The sequence below is a fragment of the Chionomys nivalis genome, chromosome 1, assembly GCF_950005125.1.
Source record: "Chionomys nivalis chromosome 1, mChiNiv1.1, whole genome shotgun sequence".
NCBI lineage: Eukaryota > Metazoa > Chordata > Mammalia > Rodentia > Cricetidae > Chionomys > Chionomys nivalis.
In genome coordinates, this window is record NC_080086.1 from 61,344,824 (window position 1) to 61,366,558 (window position 21,735).

General features: G+C 50.8%; 1 protein-coding gene across 1 annotated transcript in view; it reads left to right on the forward strand.

Annotated features, from left to right (window-relative positions):
- Chchd6 (coiled-coil-helix-coiled-coil-helix domain containing 6) overlaps nucleotides 1-12,520 on the forward strand; it is a 234,347-nt gene extending 221,827 nt beyond the window's left edge. Inside the window, exons 7-8 of the mRNA XM_057781715.1 lie at nucleotides 10,942-11,077; nucleotides 12,324-12,520. Of these exons, the coding sequence (XP_057637698.1) occupies nucleotides 10,942-11,077; nucleotides 12,324-12,329 (142 nt within the window). The 3' untranslated portion in view covers nucleotides 12,330-12,520. The remainder of the gene's footprint in view (nucleotides 1-10,941; nucleotides 11,078-12,323) is intronic.
- Nucleotides 12,521-21,735: the final 9,215 nt, after the last annotated feature.

The following is a 21,735-nucleotide window of genomic DNA, read 5'->3' on the forward strand; positions in this document are numbered from 1 at the left end:
TCAGACACTAGAGGATAAGACAATTGGGGATGCTTTCTGCACTAAGAAGATATGGCTATAACTCCTTTTGCCCTGAGTGACACCTGAGGTTCAGGGGAAGGGAGGCTCTGGAGAGGATCCCCTTTGGCCCTTTTTGAATCACATAGAGGAAGTGAACTGTCACCCTGCTGTTTCCACATGATGGAGCAGGCCCAGTGTCCATATGTCTCCTGGAAAACAGCTCGATCCAGGTGTTTCCATGTAGCTCCAGTGTCTACATGTGTTCAGGTAAGGGTGACAGGAGGGGCCGGACCCACAGGTGAGATGTCACCTGTAAACATTTCCACAATCCCTGAAGCAGCGAGTTTCGCAAAAATAAACTCTGAATAGATCACAGACCTAAATGCAATGCACAGAACTCCCAAAAGATAATAGGAGAGTGTCTAAAGGATACGAGTTTGACAGTGACTTCTCAGATTCAGTACCAAAGGCACAAGCCATAAGAGAATGAATTGACATTGGACTTCATTAAGACAGACTGAGGATGGCTGCAGAAGGTGTGGTTACAGAATGACCACTGATCTGGTAGGGTCAAGTCTGGAGGGGACAGAGAGTGAGCAGAGCTCTGGGAAGAATGTTGGCAGGTAGCATGGGGACAGATCACAAGCGGGAACTCAGGTAGTATCAAGACAGGGTATGTATGACCAGGCTGGAGGAGATACTGAAAGAATTCAAAGTATTCCCAGGGTCCAGGTCTGGAAGACTAGCGTGTTTATAGCAGTTAGGAGCCCAGATCTTGGGGGTGGGGTCTAGAGGCTGGTTTTGGTGCACTGCACAGTGAGGCTGCCAGAGATCAGAGATGGGAAAAGGTCTGGCTGTGTTGAGAGTGCCTGCAGGGCAGACACCGCGTTAACCCTCCCACAAGGAGGTGTGTCTAAGCACCACAAGGCCAGTGTCGTGTGTCTTGTGAAATGACAGTGTTCTCTCCGAAGCATGGGGCACTGCAAATCCACTCTTGCATTTGGGTCACAAACAGAGACAGACAATGCCTAGCACCTAGGTTCTTGACTCTGGCAGTCCAGTCAGCCACACTGATTGTGTGGGCAGATATAGGTGCCTGTAGGGGAAGTCCTGTCATGCAGATACTCTCTGCTGGATAGTTTTTCTGTCAGTTTGACAGAAACTAGAGTTCTCTAAAAGGAAGAAACCTCAATTGAGAAAATGCTTCCATGAGATCAGGCTCCAGGTAAGCCTGTATGCCTTAATTAGTGATTGATGGGGGGGAGCTCAGCTCATTCTGAGTGATGCCATTCCTGGACTGGTGGTTCTGGATTCTAAAAAAAAAAAAAGCAGGCTGAGCCAGCCTGTAAGCAACACCGTGTTCTCCATGGCCTCTACATCAGCTCTTGCCTCCAGGTTCCTGTCCTGACTTCCTTCATTGGTGTACTACAGTGTGAAAGTGTAAGCCAAATAAACCCTTTTCTCCCCATCCTGCTTTTGGTTATGGTGTTTCCTCATATGATAGTACCCCTAATGGAGGGGGATACCTCCTGGATGCTACTGTGTGCGATAGGCCCAGGCCCTACAAGTGAGTTCCCACTTCACAGCAGACAGTGGGAGATACCTGCTGCTGGAGGGTTGCCCATGTATGCAGGTTCACACACACACACACACACACACACGGGAGGATACAGCAGGAACGCTAGCCCTAGGAGGTTCCTCAGATCTTGGGGAGAGTGAAGATGAATCACCTAGAGCACAGGCGGTTGGGCTCAGAAAGGGTAGGAGCTAAGCAGCCAGAACTCCAGAGAAGGTAGGAGAGCAAGGCTTAGGACAGACTCTATCCTTATTAAAGAAAGTGGGCAGAGCCCAGCCAGCCCATACAAAAGTGGAGCCCATGTAAGTCTCGGCCACTAGAATCTGTGCAAAGCAGAGCCCCTCTGACTCTTAATTATTGATGTCTTGTCCATTTAACATATGGAATATCGGCTTTCTACTAGGTATTCTGTGCAGAACTGCAGAAATAAAGGTAATATGTTATGGTTCCTGCCTTTCAGACATCCCTGTTTAATAGACTGCAGCATGTATGTGTGCTGCTCAGATGAGTGGTAGGTAGTGCCTGAGAGCCTCGTCATCAGCAGCCCAGCGAGGGCCACAGAACAGAAGAGAGACTCAGAAATGCTTGTCTCAGTGAGAGGGTTCCAGAGAGGTCGGAGGCCAATGCAGGCTCTCGTGGGTGGGCATTAGTGAGATGGTGGGAACCAGCCACTCGCCGGGAGCTCTGTGAAAGCATGTGTGGGACAGAGAAAATGTTCTAGGGAGGGAAGCATGGGAGCTATGGTACAGACCCAGGAGAGCTTGACACGTGTTAAGAGAATGACCCATAGTGCTCTCTCTTCTACCGGTTTAGCAGCTGCCACATGCAGTGCTGACAGGTGTTAGGAGTAAATGAGCAATGCCAAGAGTTTCAGAGAAGAGAGATAAGTGCAGTCAATGATAACTCTGCACACAGTGGGTCGCCATGGCCTGCTCCTGCTGGCATAGGTCTAAGGCTAGATGTAAGCTCACAGTAGGCCCTCTATTGTATCTATAGAACTCTTTCTAACACAGTCTAACCTCAGAAGTTCTCTGTAGACGAGGCAGACTTGAGCATGGAGGGGATTAGGTTTGCCTGTCTGCTGGGTAACCAGAGGCCTTGGGTGACTGGAAGCAGAGTTATCAGTCAGAGCCCCTGGGAACTGGAGCTCAGAAGGCAGCAGCAGTTCCTAAACTAAGGTTCTCAGCTCTAACAGGCAGCAGGAACCAGTGAGGAGTTCTAAGCTGGGGGCTGCCTTGCACTCCAGTGATCTCCCACCTTGTTCCTGGTGGTGGGTGGAAGGCAGAAACCAGGAAGCCAGGAAGTCTTGAGAAATCTGGGGCCTGAATTGAGGTGGCCAGAATGGAGAGGTAAGAAGAGGTGTCTGTGAGATTCAGGGTCCATCAGCTCTAACACAGTCCCACTCTCTATGGTTTGGGCTTCTGGGACACTTCCTTCCGGTTGTCACCGGGCCTGGGACAACTTAGGATCAAGTCCTATGAAAGCAGGCGCCTTCCCTCCCACTACGTAGACTTGCACTACATCAGAGCCTGTGCAGGTTCAACTGCTTTGGCTGCTGGGGTGAGGGTGGGGATCTCTACTTCTTGCTTTAGTAGCTCCCTACGAGCTGAGGCGGGCTTGTCTGTTCACCAGGGTGCTCTGCTGGTCACATGGAGCCAGTGCCCCACATACACCATTCACAGGAGGCATTTCATATAAAGCAAGAACCGGTGCCCTGTGTCAAGAATGATGCCAGTGCTATGATAAGTTGGGGAGACAGGGGAACAAAATAGACAGCCTGGTCACACCTCATTTGGTGTTGTTATAGACCATCTCATGGGTTCTGGGTATAAAGTTTAATATGATACTTAGAGGTTCACAGGACCATTAGGAGAGAAGCAAGACAGGAAGTCAAGGGTAATCTCATTATAGGTCAGGGGTGCTAACCCCAAAGACCTTATCCTCAAACACTGAAGCTGATAGCTCTCAGGGAAGCTGCCAGACACCCCAAAATTATCTGAGAAGCTCAGCCAGTCTGCATGTCTATAAGCCAAATGTTTGACTCCTAAGAGACCCTCAGAGTTGCTGGGTGCCAGGCGTCAGGGTATCAGACTATGACCCTTAAAAGTAGGATTCTCCTTGCTGCTCACGTCAGCTTCAGGATGCTAGGCCAGAGCCCTGAAGAATGGACCTTCTCTATGCACTGGTCTAGGCCTCACAGTATTTCTCTTACTGTCAAGATACTGGGACCTGCTGGCCAGTGGCTTGACTCGGGTTGAAGTGGGCCTACCTGCTGTGTGTCTGCCCTGTCAGGTCCCATTCTGTCACACAGAGGGTCTTTCTACTTAAATCAGCTCAGCTGACTTAGACCTAAAGGTACCTCACTAGTCAGTCAGCACCAATGGCTTCCCTCTTTCCATAGTTCTTTCCAAGGATCATAGAGCAGCAGCATCTGCATGTTGGCCAGTCCACAGAGCAAGACCTCCACCCCAAAACACCAAGGTTCCCTTATACCAGGGCTTCTAGTGCCCCCTACCCCCAACATCATTCCTAGCACTTGACTTCCTTCCTTAGAATAGCCTGCATACAGCACAGTCAAAGCCAATCAGTGTGACAGTTACTGTGAGCTGCTCCACAGAAGTGGTGGCCACTACTGGTGTCCTGTATCAGATCCCTTAAAACCCAGTACCATATGCAACCCTAGGTTCTTGCAGCACAAGCTGGCCAAACCCACTGGTCCTTGTAGAGGACACAGCCTGGGTGATCTGCCAACAGGCTGACTGGCATACCTCCATGTGCCCTGAGAGGTACTGTCTTGGGTTCTTCGTACAAGAGAAGGCTAATCCCATGCTGCACTATTGAAAAGCCTGGATGTCTCCCTAAGTATTCCTCTGGGCCTCAGGCTCGTGGGTGGGTGAACAGCATCCACTCTGGAAGTTTCCACAGTGCCCGTCCTGCGGGCAGGACTGAGGTGTTGTCTTTACCTGTCACACTAGGCATCAGTGAGCAAACACTTGAAGTTTTTAGGCCTGTATAGTGAACTTTCTCACTAAAGCACCTCAGCTTTGTGGCTGGAGGCTGAATGGGACACAGACTCTAGCAAGAACTTTGTTCTGGGCATAGCTGGTTAGGCCTTAGGTTCTAGAGCTCATCACTTGGACTAATGCAGACCCCCAAAAACAGGCTCACGTGGTTGGCCACAGTCCTTCAAAGCAGCGGTATGGCCTTGCTTTCGAGAGATCCCTCTCCAGGGAGTGTCAGCATGGCTGGGTTGTAGGAGCAGACCAGATGAGATGTGATGAGGCAGCCAGGATAGGGTGGAATTTTCCAGAGAGAAGGGCTGAGAGGGGAGCAGTGTTAGGAAGGGTCATTTCTCGAGGGGGCAGAAGAGGGCATAAAATGTCTTGGAACTGGAGGTACAGATGGTTATTAGCGGCCGTGTGGGTGCTGGGAACCAAACTTGGGTCCTCTGGAAGAGCAACAGGCTCTCTTTACCACTGATCCATCTCTCCAGCCCCCAATTGAGGACCCTTCCTAATTATCCGAGACTGCTGTGGGGCATCTGTCCCAGTGTCGTCGCCCTCCGACATCAAAGACCACAGCAACCTGCTGTCTCTCTCCCACAAGTACACATACCGTCCTTCCCTGTGACAGGAAGCAGACCCCTGTGTTTTCTTTTACTCCCCTTCCTTCCCCTGCTTTTCATCCCACTTAGCCCTGGGCCTCTGGCCGGGCTATAGTTCTCTGAGGGATGGGCAGCTGGAGACCAGACTGACAGTGATCCCGAGTGGCATGTTGATCAATGATGGATCCCTGGGTCCCACTTACCCGGGTTGAGTGGCACGTGGTCGATAGCAGCCAGTTAACCCAGTTCCTTGCAACCTGCCTGTCTCAAAAGCGTCTGCACCCTGGCTGCAGGATGGAATAGAAACTGCCTCTGAGCAGTCGGACACGACCTGACGGAGATGAATGTCTAGTGTATGTGGAATCTGGTTGCTGCTGCTATAATAAAAAGCCTGCTCCAAGGTCCCCCACCAATGTTTCCTTGAAATTAAATATCAGGAGGGCAGATAATAGCCAGATTCCATACCAGGCCAATATTATCAGATTGATGTCGGCAGTGATAATAGGGGAAGGATAAGTTGATGAGATTCCATTTATTAAATAAAGTGAGAGACAAAGGACTGGGGCTGCATGTGAGCAGGTGTACAGTGTGTACCTCATGAGAGGCAGCTGGGGGAAGGAGTAGCACCCTGGATTTGCTCTGGAAACTCCTTGCCTGCCAAGGCTACAGTGTGAGTAACAGCAGGGGAAGATGCTGCTCCCGTAGTGACTCTGGATGGGAACAGGGAAGATCCTGCCCTCTCTGGCCTCCTATTGACTCTCACCTTGTCATGTTCCTTGACTTACCAATTCCTTTGCTTTCCCATGTGTGGGGTCTTCCCTACAACACCTCTTTCCATGTGGAGTCAGCAAGTTTCCTGACCCATTGAGAAGCCCTACATACCTGTAGTCTGAGCCTGTGTTTTGTTTTCGTTTCTTTCTTATACCCTGGATTGTCTCTTTTGGATTGTGTGACATTTTCTAGAAGTTGAGTGGAATGAAGACATTCGGCTATGGAAATGGACACACTAGTCTATTCTTACCATGCCTCTGTCTTATTGCTGCATGCCCTTGAGAAAACCACTCAGGATTTTTGAGCCTCATCCCTGTGTGCAAAATTAGGTAGTAATGCCTAGCTCACATAGCTGTTGTTTGTATTTTCAGGGACGTGTTACAGTTTTAGTGACATATATTGTCAGTGACACAGACGTCTCTAGCATGTTCTCATTAGTCAGAATAGGAAAGACCTTACCTGTATACACTCCCATGTAAGCTGGCTTCTCTTCCTAGGCTGTTTACCTGGATAGATACGTTCCTTACCCCAGATGTCTCTCAGGACATGGTCTACTTATGGAACAAAGTGTCCTCTTTTCTTGACCATGATCATGACTATGTCTGTTTACCTAAGTGCAGAAGATGTCTGTCCTGGTTGGGGTTACTGTTGCTGTGGTGAAACACCATGACTAAGAGCCACTTGGAGAGGAGAAAGTTTATTTTGCTTATACTTCCACACCGCTGTTCATCATTGAGGGAAGTCAGGGCAGGAACTCAAACAGAAAAGAAACCTGGAGGCAGGAGTTAATGCAGACACCATAGAGTGCTACTTACGGCTTGCTCCTCATGGCTTGCTCAGCCTGCTTTCTTATAGAACCCAAGACCACCAGCCCAGAGATGGCACCACCTACAGTGAGCTGGACTCTCCCACATCCATCATTAACCAAGAAAATGTATGACAGGTTTGCCCACAAATTTAGTGAGGGCATTTTCTCAATTACAACCTTCTGTTCCAAAAGGACTCTACCTTATGTCAATTTGACATAAAACTAGTGAGGACAGTGCCTCACAGGGTTGGGGCCAGAGATGTTGCTGAGCCTGGTGTTCATCCTGGTACTTGCAGAGTAAGTGCCTGACTGCTCAGAGCTGGTGGCATTCTCCACTCCACCATGTCCACACTGCCTCCTGTGGGGCCTTCAAAGGCTCATGCATTCTCTCAGCTTTAGAAACTGAGAGTCCAGGTACAAGCTGTGAGCAGTTCCTGGCCCTCTCATCCAGCGTGGGAGCTGCAGGTACTCCTGGTAGCCCCTGCACTCCTAGGCTGAAGTGTGGTGCAGTTTCCACCTCTGTCCTCACTCAACCGTCTCGTGTGTCTGTCACTGTCTTTTTTCTTCTTCACACTAGGTAATCTAGTGTGAACTAGATTACCCCTGGGTTTGACTCATTCTACTTCTCTGTTACCTCACTTTACTAAGTGCATCCATAGCCACACTGTGTCCAAATAAGGTCATGATCCAGGGCCCGGGAAGGAGACTCCAGGCCCTGACTTCTAGGTGTGCGGAAGGTCTCAGAGGTTACTCCTTCCCAGGCCTCTCCCTATGGGCACCAGTTTCTATCGTGGCAGATATTTGGGATCCATATTGATGTAAGCTACGCAGAAATGTAGATGTGCACTGCAGAAACAGAAAACCTGCCTGGCTTCTCATGTGCTAAGGCCATGTCCACTTCTGGGTGAGGGTTGTGCCATTCTTGCTATAGAACTTTGCACTCACTGAGTATGTGCTGAGACTGTTTCCCCAGGTCAGCTGAGCAGGGCTTCCACAACTACCTAAGCTGACACCCATTCACAAGATTGTTCTTACCCATTGGAGCTTTCTGTACCCACTCAGGGTAAAACGGGTCACTTTGAATGGGGTGAAGCCACCCAACACCTGCTTCCGAATGGTTTGACCTGGCTAGCCCTAGCCTACTTCAGAGAAAGGTTCACTTCAGGAGTTTTGCTTCCTTCCCTCAGTGCCTTTTGTGCACAATGGGTAAAGCTTCCGCTGACATTTGCCCGCCCTTGTGAGCTCCTACTGTGCTGAAGTCCCTGTGGAGAGGCATTGTGGCCTTAGCAGTGGCAATGCTGTTCAGGAGGTAGATTTCACACAGCCCAGTTTCTCCCTGCCTAGGAACACACTGTGTGCTCTCTGAAGTTTGTGTAAGGCTCACAGGCCCTCCTATTGGCACTTGAAGTCAAGAGAACAGCCATCAGTGAGGTGGGTAGCTCTAGCGGCCATGAGGAAAAGGGCTAGTGATGAAGCCACTTTTCTACCCACTTGAAGCTCAGTCTAATCTATTGGTGGCTCTGTCATAAGTATATGGAGGGGAGGTTGAGTCGGAGTTCTGTCTCCCAGTGTGCCTCAAGCTGGTCCCAGGAGCCTGCCAGGGTTTTACTTTCTTGATAAAGACAGTAAGCCTTATAGCACTTAGAGCTGAGATAGCCTCTGGTGTCTGCCAGTACCTGTTGACCAAGTTCAAAGGTCACACAGGGAAGTGTGCTTTAAGATTGAATTGTACTTGGGATCTTAGCAGGCTATGTTTAAGGAACATAAGACCTGGCAGGGGGACAGCAATCCAGGCCACCAAATATAGCTGGCAGTCGAAGGCACCACTATGCAGGGTTAACTCTGCAGGGAGGACAGCTGCACTTTCCTAGGTGTGAGCCAGAGAACAGAACCAGGAGAGGAGACAGTGGGATGGGGTGCAAGCTAGAATCTCAGGTGCTTCAGGGGGACTCAGATCAGTGCTCATAGAGAGCATTTGTCTGAGACAGGATGCCACTGAGAACTCTGTCCTCCAAGGCCATACAACTCCAAAAGGCCCAGACTGGATGTCTGGATGTCTTTATACCAAAAGTACAAAGCAGTCGTTCCACAAGCACTTGGAAAGTTACAAAGGAGGTGACGTGTACGGCACCCACAGGGCCTCCGCACAGCAGGTAAAAGCTGGCCAGGGGGGTCTCCAGAGACTCAAGATAAAGGGAACACATGCAAAAAGCACCTCTCCTTCGTGTGTCTGAGGATTTATGTCAGTGCAGAGGCAATGACCCCAGGTGACCTCATTGGAGCTTGTTGGGAGAAGGCTCCCTGGGCAGCACTGATCACAACTTATGAGAATAGGAGGCTTCTGCCCTGTAAGTAGGTTTTCTTCCTTGTGCCCAGCAGCTTGCCACAGCAGCCCAACCAGCCTGCCCACTTCTGTTGCAAACCTCCTAACTTGTTCAGACCTCGGCTGAACCTTCTGTCTCAGCTAAAGATGGGCTCTCACTCCTGCACTGGCACATGTCTCACGGAGAGGCCATGGCCAAGCTCTGCCCAGCAGAGGTAGGTGAAGCTGGTTGGGTGAGGTTTCTAGTCAGGGTCAGGCCTGATTAAATAAGGCACTGTGCCTACAGAGAGGACAGTGCATGGTGACTTTGGTTCGGGGCTGGCTCAGGAAGAAGAAAGGACCCCAGGCAGCATTATGGAGTAAATGGCAGTGCTAGAAGTACCCATCTAGACCCCTGGCCTGGGCATGAGGCACACAGACTTACTTCCTAAGGCCCTGATGACTCTGCTGCTGGCGCTTCTTAACTGATGACTTTAACTTGCTTGAGATATCTTGATGACAGCACTACCCCCTCTGGTGTCTACTGCATGACCGATACTAAATTCAGAGGTGCAGGGCAGAACAGCAGGCCAGCCTGGAGCATAGCTTGCAGAATAGCCATCCTTTTTATTGCCAAGGAATGTAAGGAATGGCTCACTGCAGCTTTATAACTCAGGTGTCACTGCAAGTCCACCACAGCCATTACAAACCTGGGTAAGCTTGGATGCAAACCCACTGGAAAGCTGATGGGTGGATGGCGCCACCGCAATGTCAATAAATATTCCCTCCACACACACTGGCTATGTGATGTAACTTCCCCTTACCACAGCTTTCTCATGTGGGAGAAGGAGGGAGGGAATGAATAGCATTGCCACATAGAGCCAGGAGAGGTGGGGGGGCTTGTTTTCACCAGTGTGCTGCTGGCGGTAGGGGCGTGAGAGAGTACGTGTGCTCAGGACCCCAGTAAAGATGTTAAAGGGGGTTTATGGGAGGGGTGGGAGGATGAGTGTGAGAGAATGGATGTGCGGGAGTGTGCGGATGTGTAAGGGGTGTGAGAATGAGTACATGGGAGTGGGTGACTATGTAGGAGCATAGGAGAATGAGTGTGTAAATGAGGGGCAGCCATACACGTGGGAGTATGTGTGAGGTGCATGAGAGTGTGTGTAGCTGTGTGTGAGAGTTGTGGGGGCACTGGGTATGTGACAGTGAGGGAGGCAGAGGGGAAGAGAAGTAAGTGGAATGAGTAAGGCATCTGGAAGTGGTCTGCAGCTCAGAGGTGACTGCAGGGAGGCAGGGAGGCACCCGTACCAGAATAATCTGTTGTTTACTTTTTAGTCACCTGTTTTTCATCATAGTTATAGAAAGGCAGATATTCATTTGTTGTAGGTTCTAAAACTATTTTGATAAAGGAAGAAAGAAAAGATAGTAAAGTACCTCAAAACATTGCTACAGTTATCTCTAAGAAGTGTATTTTTGTTTATCTTTTGGGCATCTCTGTAGGTTTCCTGCTTCACTTGCGCTTGCGGTAAAATTAGAATGGGTGTTGTGAGAAAAATGACAATTCTATCATACAGCTATGGTGTCACTCACCAATACACAGAAGACACCGCTGGACAGAGCCCGACCCAGCCAGCTGGGAGGCTGTCCAGTGTTGTGTCCTCTAGCTAAGGCCCCTGCCCACCTGGCCCCTCACACATGCTGGTGGCATTGGTGACTTAGGGCAGCAGCAAGCCATCATATAGCCCTAGACCCCAGTCTGTTCAACACTGGCCACTGGCCATAGGACCAGACCCTGCACTTCCTCACTTGTAGAGTGAGCTGCTTATCCTAATGCCTCCCGTACCTTCTAATGCCAACCATCTGCTCTTGTCATCCCCCAGGCCCCGCAGGGTGGAGCCTGTGTGTTCCGGCCTACAGGCCCAGATCCTCCGCTGCTACCGTGACCATCTGCATGAGGTACTTCTGTGTTCGGACCTGGTCAAGGCATACCAGCACTGTGTGAGCACTGCCCGCAAGGTGAGGTCACCCCCTTAGTGTGCGAGCATGGGACAATCTGTGCCTGGGCCCCATCATTTAGATGTCCCATCTGCCACCTGGCTCAGAGCCATGCCTTACTACTCTTAGGACCTCAGACATGTCCCTGGGAGCTCTGCCTCTACCTGACTGAGCTTAGAAGTCTGTCTGTTTTTCTGGAGCTGGGAGCAAACTTCTCGCCTGTCAGCTTGGGGGCTGAGAGAAGGGTTACCCTGCTACACCTCCAGCTTTCCTCAGCAGCTTCTCTAAGCCCTGCTCCATCCACCCTGCCCCCCATTAGTATATCCCACCCGTGTATCTTCTCATTGCACTGAATAAAACATGGAAATGTGATGATGGTGATAGACAAATTGCAGGAAGCTCCCATGTACCTCCATCACTACATGTGCCTAAAGGAGGATTGGGACCCTCTAGGCTCAGCCTCCCCTTCCTGGCCCTGAACTTAATGTGCCTGAAAAGCAAATCCTCTGTGAGCTCCTGGATACATCAGAGGCCAGCTTGGCCCCCCCGAGCCCTCTCTAAACCATGACGCAGTGTAGAGGCCTCAGCCCCAGGCTTACAGGGCTCCCTGTCACTAAGGCGCACTAACTGGAAAAACTCAGTGTGCTCTGTCAGCTCACTGAACATGGTCCCTGGCTAAGGTGAGATAGGAGAGAAGGACCCTCAGAAAAGATTAGCTTCCAAAAGCACTTAGATGACAGAGGCATTCCTGGGACAGCTCAGGATACCTGAGGGCCGCCCCCCAGGTACAAAGCTGTCTACCTGCCTGTAGGTATGCAGAGCTCCCCATAGCATGGACCTGATTACACAGACACTCTCCCAGTAGCTCTGTTAGAAAACCCCTAGTTGTTAAACTACAGAACAGGGAGGTCCTTGCTTATGCAGAACAGAAGTGGGTGAGGCTTCCCTATACCAGGGTGGGGCCAGGCATGCCACTGTGAGAATAGAGACAGGAACTGGGCCTCTGGAGACAAAAAGGTGGTGCTGACTATTATTGCTGCAGAATGTGTTAAGTAAAGGTCCTTTGTCCTCCTGCGCAATGAGGAGAGACCCAGTCCAGGGCCCAGGCCGTCTAACTGACTAGTAGCCAGTCATGCTCCTGGGGAACCACTGTCCCATGCAGTCTGCAGCAGCCTGGAAAGCATAGACTGAGGCCTCTTGCAGCCCTTACCTGGGCCATCTCTGGGGCAGGAGAGGCTCAGCTGAACTCTGGCTATTCTCTTTGAAGGGCTAAGGAGCAGCATCTTTCCTGGAGCCTTGAAGAAGGGACCCATCATAAGACCACAGATCCCAGGCCATGGTCTCTGTACCCTGCAGTTCCCAACTGGGCAGCCATATGCCTCTGAGCATGGGGCCACCATGCTTGAGAAACAGTATGTGCTACTGACCGAAAACAAATAAAGCAGATGTCTTTGTTTGCAGTCATTCACTCACTGGCACCCAGTCACTTCTGTTGACTCTGTGTCCAGCCTTCTGCTGGTCACCAATGACACAGAGCCTCATAGGACAGACTGCTTCTCTGGGGGAGTACTAGGCCTGGAAGGGGGACAATATGAAAACCCATAACTCCGTGCCTGTACAAAAGCCACCACAGAACAGGTATGAGAAGAAATAAAGGATTTTTTTTTTCTTGGGATAGTGCCAGCTTCCAGAAGACCTTCTGTTTGCTCTCAGGAAGGCTGGTGGGTAATTGCAGGACAGAACAGAGCTGGGAAGAGTAGGCTCCAGGTGGTTAGAGGCAAGGTGGTCTTTAGCTGAGGGAGCAGTGGGCATGAGAGGAAAGGAAGTTGGGGGAGGGGCAGCAGGGCCGGGGAAGCCAGGCCTTGAGCAGGGGGCATTGCTGATGAAGTGCCTAGAGCCTGGTCATTCTGCTCCACAGAAAAAGGCAGAGAGCACTGGGGTATGTTTAGCCCAGGATGGTGAGACTGCCTGCTCTGATGGATCAGAGCAGGTCTGAATATGAAATAGTAAGAAAGGGCAGTCATTTTCCAGTCTCTGACATGGTGTGGGTGGCACCACTGTGGTACAAATGTGAGGACTGAGATGGACGGGTCTAAATACTGGCCTTCCAGCTCTTAGCTTTCCCCTTGAGTGCACATGAAGCAGCAGGACCACACTGTGGTCTGCATCGCATCAGGGCAGGGGTTAGGGCGAGCTTGGGGTTCTCTGATCTCTCTGTTGGTGACCTTGTGTTTCCTGTTCAGGTTTGCTCAGGGAGACCCTGAGCCATCTGGAGCTGAGTGCCCAGACTCGGGCTTTGCAGCACAGACATCTCTGCTCTTCCCTGTACATAGGGAAGCTAAAGAAAGGGTGCCCTGGCCTGAGCCCTGCAGGGAAGGAAGAACCTGCCGGTATGAGAGGGGTCACAGGTCACATGACTTGTTGACCTTAAGTGACACCAGAGCTGCCCTCCATCTAGGAACAATGAGCCTTTCTGAGCCTCCCCCAGAGACCTGGCTACTAGACATTGGCTGTCTTGGAAATCCCACAGCAGTAACTTGCAGACATCCCTCCTACTCTGCAAGCTCAGTTGGGCTCCAGGGCTGGGCAGCAGACACTGCCAGGTGTGCGCGCACCTGGGAACTAGACTGTACAAGCCTGTGCCAGCTCAGTCTGCTGGGAAACAGACCACCCCCAGATCTGGCATAAATGGCACCATCATGTGTGGCTTCTCGCACTGCTGAGCAAAGCTTCTATCCTGGTCCTTTCAGCTTCTCTGTGCCTTTCTTGCTCACAGGTCTGTAGACATTGGTAGGTCAGCAGACAGCCAATGACCCCTAGGAGCTCCTTCGTCCTCCCCTGCCCAGCACCTGCCAGGCCACACAGCTTCCTCCAAGTGTCCCTCTGCAGGCCAGCACTGGTCTCTGGCTCAAGCCAGCTGAGCTCCAGGAGCCCCTCCAAACACACACACTCATCCCTGGCCTACAGCCTCTAGTCCAGGTGCCCTGGTAGCACTGCTGGCTACCTTGGCCTCAGAGCTCTCTAGAACCACATTCTTCTCCGGGAAGCCCTGACCAGCCTCAACTGGGGCCTGTCTATCCTTCTATCCTGGAGATAGAAGACAGGAGCAGCTTGACAAGACACCTCACTGACCATAGGCAGGCTTTCCCAGACTATGAAGCCTCGAGGGTTTTGGGACCAAACAACATAGCTCAATAGCTGATTTGGGACAGCCTAGGGGACTCCACTCTCCAGCAAAGGTCAGGGCAGTGTAGGAGCGCAAGGCTCCAGAGCTGTGTAGTGTTCTGCAGGGTGCCTGACTCTCCTGTGCCCTATACCCAGAGTCTCAGCCTAGCTGCCTGGCCACTCTGCCTTTCCTCTCCCTCAGTGCCAGCCACAGAATCACAGCAGATAGGAAGATCTTAATTGGCTCTCACTGTCATTCTAAAGCTGGAAGATGCCTCATTCTATGAAATGATGAGTGTCCAGGAGCCAAACAAAGGAAGCTGACTTCGTGGAAAGTGCTGGGGAAGGCAGAAATGCAATGCAGGAGATTAGCCATTTCAGTTATTCCCTATAGAGAAAACACAGAGGGGCACAGTGCAGGGAACTCTCCCTTGTGATTGGCCACCGTGGGGGCTCCAGTTCTTGGAAAACTGGTCCATTCAGAGTTCAGCTTGAGGACTTGGCACCTAGGAGGAGCAGCTTTATGCTAGAAAAGTCTTGTCTGCTAGGGCCCCTATAGAGGCTAATCTGAAAGATGGCCATCTGAGAATTGTAACAGTGCTCTCAGCTCCAGCATAGGATCTCCCCCCCACCCCCACGCCGCCCTCTCCCACACCTACACCCCTTTCTGGTCTTCACTAGCTGAGCTTAGTCCTGAGAGCAGGTTGTACTGCTCCAATTGCAAGTGAGCCTGGCTCCTCCCGCCACCTCCCAGGAACTCGGGGCAGTCCTCCCAAGCCTCTGCCTTCCCTTCCCACTGTACCCCCAAGCACCCCTCTTAGGGAAATATTTCCACTAAGCCTCTGCCTCCACCTCCCAGTGCACCCGACAAAGCTAGCTCATCCAGACTGAGGTCCTTGAGCTTCTGCAGCTCCTGGGGCTGGGGTGGGTGGGCCAGGACTGAGGGGTGGACGACTGCCCATCACTGGAGTCTCCAGCATCTGCTGTACCTTAATCTCCGGGATGCTCTTGTCTCCAACTCAGGGCAGCGAAGTGAGCATATGGTTACCAGTGAGGCCTCAGCCCTGGGGACTTCAGCTCAGAAAGTCCCTGAGCTTCAGTTTCTCCATCTATAGAACAGCTAAAGCAATGTCCACGGTTTCTAGCAATGTCTGTGGCCTGCTCTGTTTTCTTTGACAAACAGCTGAAGTTTGCTAAGGAATCCCCCACTCCCCCACCCCAGCCAGGAGCACCTCTCCCTTCCTCCTACAGAGGAAGAGGGTGCTGAAAAGTAGAGCCCAGGGAAGCACACAGCACACGGTGTGTGGTCAGAGAGAACCTAGAGGAGCCAGGCCTGACGTTAACACAGCTCGCTGTTGCCTTTTTACAGGTGCATTGGTAGCAGGTTTTCTGTCCTTCTCAGCAGAGTCCCCAGGAAAGAGCACGACTGTAGAAAATCCTGTCACAGTACCATCACACCCTTTCCTCCTGAACCAGCCTGAGCTGTCAGGCTGGAGGGGGCACCAACTTATACTGTATGAAAAGATGAGACCACACCGTCTTCCTCGGGCACCCAAGGAACACTTTGACTCAGTTGTCGTCAAATGTGAGGTGCTATTCCTGGGAGGGAAGGTTTCTAAGCCTATTTAGGCCAGGCCAGCTGAGAGGTGAGCTGTCACCTCACCCGGGCATCCTACCCAGCCTTAGAGGCTGGCAGCTGACCATAGTCCTGTGTTCCCATCCCATACACTGCACAGAGGCCAGTGCTGGCAGGCTCTTTACCTCATCACTAGAGCAGGTAGAAGCCAGGCCTGTACCCCAACCTTTGTACCCCCCAAAAGAATGAGGGTATGTTAACTGACGCCTTCAGATTCCAGGTCTCTGCTTCTTCCCCACGGGTGTGATTGGGTGAGAAGAGAGTGACTGACTGTTCATGGCACTTTCCTCTTGGGCCACCAAAGTTGTGTGCACATGGTGCAGATGGTATGTGCAAAGGTGCCCAAGTATGGAAGTGTGGGTGCCCACGTGTCCATTTCTGCCTGGGCATAAAGGAGTATGCAAATGCGAGAGTTCTGTGTTCACGTGGGCAGGGGTATGTGCTTGTGTGTGCGTGTCTGTCTTTGGTGTATGCTTCCCTGTATGTGCTTGTGTGTGCCTAGGTCTGTGCATCTGCACACAGGTGGCCAGCCTCAGCACGCCTGCTAATTAATACTAAGGCTGTCCCCAGCCTGGACCTCATCCCATTTCCATGACTTCTGCAATACCAAAGGCAAGCTTCTCTTTAGAAAGTGTGTGTGTGTGTGTGTGTGTGTGTGTGTGTGTGAGAGAGAGAGAGAGAGAGAGAGAGAGAGAGAGAGAGAGAGTGGGGGGAGGGAGGAGGTGTGTGGGGAGGAGAGAAAAAGAGGTTGGTACATGGTACATTTCTGTGTACAACTTGGCATCTTCATTACCTTGCCTGGAAGAGGGGTGTGTTAGTGTGCATCTCAAGAATGTCCTGGAGCAGTGCTGGTAATTCCTACTGCTGAGGAGCAATTCAGTGTGTCATTCTCTCAGTTCAAGCAGGAAAGCAGAGAAAGCCATGGTTATTGAGGCCGGAGGGAACAGAAGGTAGGGAGCTGATCACAGAGGAGACAGAAGAGCGGAAACCTCAGCTGGGTATTGTGATAAACTCTAGATGAGCCGCAGCAGGAAGCGCCTGGCCCACTATGGCTAGAGAGACACGAGGAGAAAGGATTGCTGACACCATGGGGGCGGGATTGGGGGCACTGCTCAGGGAGCTAGAGGCACAGCTGTAGAGGGAGGGCTGCCTGTGGAGGGCAAGAAGGAGCAGTCCCCTGCTTAGTGTGCTTTATCCCATCATTGTGCCTCCCAGAGCTGGACACAGCAGGGAGCCAGAGGCTCAGGCAGCTTGGGAAGCTGTGGCTGCCCCTGCTGAGAAGAAAGGGTCTGAGTAACGGTGCAGTGTGGGTGCACAGCAGCTGCTCACTGATCTGTGGTGGCATGTGTGCCTGTGATGTGTTCGTGATGGCCATGAACAGTGGGTGTCAGTGCAGGTATGGACTTGGACCTGTATGTTTTATACTCTTGTCTTGGCAGGTAGTGGACAGCTGGCAGAGAGTGATACCAACAGCCAAATCTAGCACTTAGCAGACTTTAACCAGGAACCAGATGAGTGCGTGTTTGCCTAAAGCCTTACACGGCAATATGGGGTAATTACTACTCTAATCATCCTCACAGATGAGGACAATATGGCACAGAGAATATTAGCAACTTGCCAAGATCACACAGGAAGATCCAGAGACAGGACTCAGAGCAGCCTGGCCCTTAACCCCTGCCCTCAGACTAACACTGCACCTTCTATTGGCGATGGGCCCTGGCTGTGCCAGGGACAGAGCTACCCTAGAGGTAGCTGATCTTAGAATGCCCTTGCCTCTTCCTGGCTACCCAGAGAATGTCTCCAGCACAAGTCCAGTGTTGGCTAGAGAGGCTATATGACTACAGCATTTCTCCCTACATGGCATTACTGGCCTGGAGAGTTCCACGACAGTGGATCAGGTGTGAGCCCAACGTCAGCAGCGAGGTGGCCTTGAGACCACTCTTGGTCTGCCCCATATAATCCTTCCACTGTCACCCTCACTCAGTAAGCATACCTAGAGTTAGTGCAGGGGACTGCAAGAGGACAGTACCCGTACAAAGCAGTATGGTCACTATGACTTCCTGGGAGAGTGTGCTGGGTGAAATGCATAAATCTTTGTCTTTTAAAATACAGGATCCCGGGGCTGGAAAGATGGCTCAGTGGTTAGAAGAACTTGGATTTGATTCCCAGCACCCACATGGTAACGCGCAACCTTCTGTAACTCCAGGCTCGGAATCACACACATTCTAGCCTTCATTGGTACCAGGCACAAAGAGACATACATGGATGCAACACACACATCACACACATTTGACTTTATAAAATGCACAGTCCCACAAAGCATAGTGGTACATAGTTGTAATCCTGGCTACTCGGGAGGCTAAGACAGGAAGATTGCAAGTTTGAGACCAATCTGACAACTTAATTAACAAGACAAGACTGTCTCAAAAATGAAACATTCAAACGGGCTGGGGATGTTGCTCAGTGGTAGAACACTCAGCCAGGCTCTGAGTCCATTGCCCTAAACTGAAAACAGAGTTTCCAAGATCACAAAAAGCAAGCAAACAAAAGCGTTCTGTGTGCTGTTTACAGGACCCATCACCCTAGTTCTGAGGGCACAGAGTGATTGAAAAGAAAGGAATGGAGAAAGATATGCCTGCAGCTGCCTCCAGGAGAGCAGAGAAGGCTGTAACACGAAAAAGAGGGTATTTCCAGACTGAGTCTTAGAAGGGACAATGTGAACGGACGTGACGGGACAGTTTACAGTAACCCTTACATACCTTGCACGAGGCCAGGTTTGCAGAATGGGCTGAAGAAGCCCACACTGACATTCACAGATTCAAAGTTTGCGTACCTGATGCCCAGTGGTTCTCAGAACTGGTGCTAGAAATAAGGTGTGTGTGCATACGTGCGTGCATGCATGTATGTATGTATGTGTGTGTGTGTATTTGTGTTTTCACATGGGTGCATAACAGCATTGATCCAGGTGTGTGGTGTAAAGACCTGATAGACCAGCCCAAGTCAACTCTTCCACTGGCCACGAGCAGCTCTTGCACCACCTACCCTCCCTTTGTATCTAGGAATACAACCTGCCAGTGGAAGGGACAGTGACCCCTATGGTGCTCTTCCAAGACCTGCCGCTGTGTGTTGCTGGTAGCCCTGCACTGAGTCCTCCCTCCAGGAAGGATGGGCTGAGGACCTGATCCTGCATCTGGTTAGGAGTGGGGAGTACTCAGGCTGGCTTTTGTGCCCAGCCTGGGTTGACTTGAAAAGTTGACCATGAAGGGCTGAGCAAGGCCAATGGACACTATATGGCAGCCTTGCTTCTCCCTCTGCCTCTACTGTCTGCTCTTGCTGGCACAAGGTTTCTCTGACAAGCAACCAGCAGGCTCCTCCTTGCTTCCACATCTCTGCACAGGGGACAAGTGGCCCAATGTAATCACCGTTTCCTGGGTACTATCAAGGCAGGGTAACACCCAGTCTATTTCTCATGTGGTCAGAGGCCAGCAAAAGAGATGGGTGTCTGGGTGTCTAGGGTTAGGTTATGGCCAAGTCCGTCATGGGAGAGCCTGTGAGCTCAGAGCCTGGATGCTCCAACTCCAGGATCAAAAAACTGGGAATAGAAAGGAAATAGGAATGTTGAAGTCAGGGCTAAACCCAAACTGATTCAGTGAAGTAAGTAACTGGCAAAGGGCTGGACAGTCTGCATGCCTATGGGTGGAGAACATGAGACCGTGATCAACCCAAAAGCAAAGCCACATCCAGCAAGAGTGTGAGGTACTTCCTGTGTGGTATAGAAATGAATGTGGACCTCTTGGAATTTAAAAAGAAAAAATCTTACCAGGACACAGATATGTGCACATTTAGAGAGAAAGATGAAGTTCACAGAGCATGCTATCGATTCTTCCTTGGAAGATAGGATGATAGCCGTGTGCGTAATTAACACTGTTTTCTAATCTTCTAAACTGGCCTCATCTACTTTATTTATTTATTTTGAGATAGGGTCTCACATATCCCAGACTGTCCCCAAACTCGACTGTGTAGCCAGGGGTGACCTTGAATTCTTGATCGCCCTGCTCCCCAAGTACTGAGATCAGAGGCCTGCACTACCACACCCAGTTTATTTAATACTTTGGTATCAAGCCAGAACTGCATGCTAGGAAGGCCTCTACCAACTGAGCTCTCCTTCAACCGAAGCTGGGCAATGGGGGCTGGAGGATGGGGTTGGCCCTTGGCAGCCTGAAGTCACAAGGCAGCCTCTTCCCTCTGCATATCTGGGTCCTTGCTCCTGTTACCAAGATCAGCTTTGTTCTAAGCCTAGACAGTTTGAGCCTCCTTGAACAGCAAGATGCTTCTTTCTACCTTCTAAGCAGAGACCAGCAGAGAGGCAGGGTCTGGGGTATTAGATCCCCGCAAGAGGACCAGGCAGGTCTTTCTGCACTCACCAGACAGCTATAGAAACCACCTTGGTGTCCTTCACAGTCACAGTTAGGTTCTTGCTTAAGACATCACAGAGTAAAACCAGGAGAGGCTACCCTTGAGTGTGGAGATCAGTAGGAACACAGGGGATGGGGGAAACTCTAGTGGGGTCATGGAGTGCCCAAGGATGACTCTAGCTCTCTAACTTTGCCCTCTTCTCCTGGTTCCCTCGGTAGACCCAGGCCACTCTAGGTCTGGGGCCAGGAGGACCAAATCAGTTCACTCTGAAGGAAGCACATTCCCACTTCACATGAAAACCTGCCTCATTAAATTTAATGTGCTGGTTATTCCTGTTAAATAAACATCAACTAATTATGAAAAACATATTTGCTAAAGTTTGACTATGGAACGTATGAACCAATTACATGGTTATTCAGCCTCAAAACACACTTGGTAATGAGTTGGGTTTTAGACCAGCAGCAGGTAGGGATGGCTGAGTCTGGACCCAGGGAGCTCCTCTCCACCCTTGCCTGCTTCCTCCCCAGAGAATAGGAGCCTGAAGAATGTCCACGTTCTGGAGAGTCAGGGTCTGGGCATAGTGGGATCATATGTCAACCAGACTCCTTCGGCATGAGCAGCAGACCCTAACCACCAGCCAACTTAAACAAAAATGTGAGTGATTGAGATGTTCAGAAGGAAGCCTCAGGCATGGCTCGATCTAGGGGATGAAACTCTTTCCTCTTCTGACTCAGCTGTCTTTCTTTGTTGCCGTTATTCTTGGACACTGGGAGATGTCCCAGCAAGTCTCACTTTATCCTTATAAAGTTTCTCTCCCCTGGATTTGCAGTTTGGGATTCAAGATCATTTTTTAAAAGCACCTCACAGCTATATATCAAACAGCAGAAAACTCAAGTATTTCATAAACATGGAAGAGAGGCATGGATGGTGCAGCTTTGGGGGAGCTCTACATGTATGAGGCTCTGAGTTTCACACACCCCCATTCTTTGAAGTTGGGGTAAAGCTCAAGTGATGATGTCTTTCTGCAGGAATGCAAAATAAAACCACCCAAAAGTCCTACATATCCAGCCAAGGCAGAAATGATAGCAAACAGCCTCCTGGAGGCTCCCTGCTACTGCAGTGGTATAAAAGGCTTGATGGTTTTCTTTGTTCTCTGTTTGGGGGGAGGAGTTGTTTTGTTTGATTTGGGTTTTGTTTTTGGTTTGTTGTTGTTTTTTTTGTGTGTGTGTGTATAGGTGTTTTGCCTGCGTGTATGTCTGTGCACAATGTGTGTGCAGTGCCCGCAGAGGTCAGATGAGGGTGTAGGGTCACCTGGGATTGGAGCTACAAGAAGTTGTGAGCCAACATGTGGATGCTGGAAACTGAACCCCAGTCCTCTGGAAGAACCGGCAGTGCTCTTCACCAGCTGGTGATTTCTTAAGGTGCTAGGACGCCCCGTTTCTCTCCTGGTTGGTACTCAAGA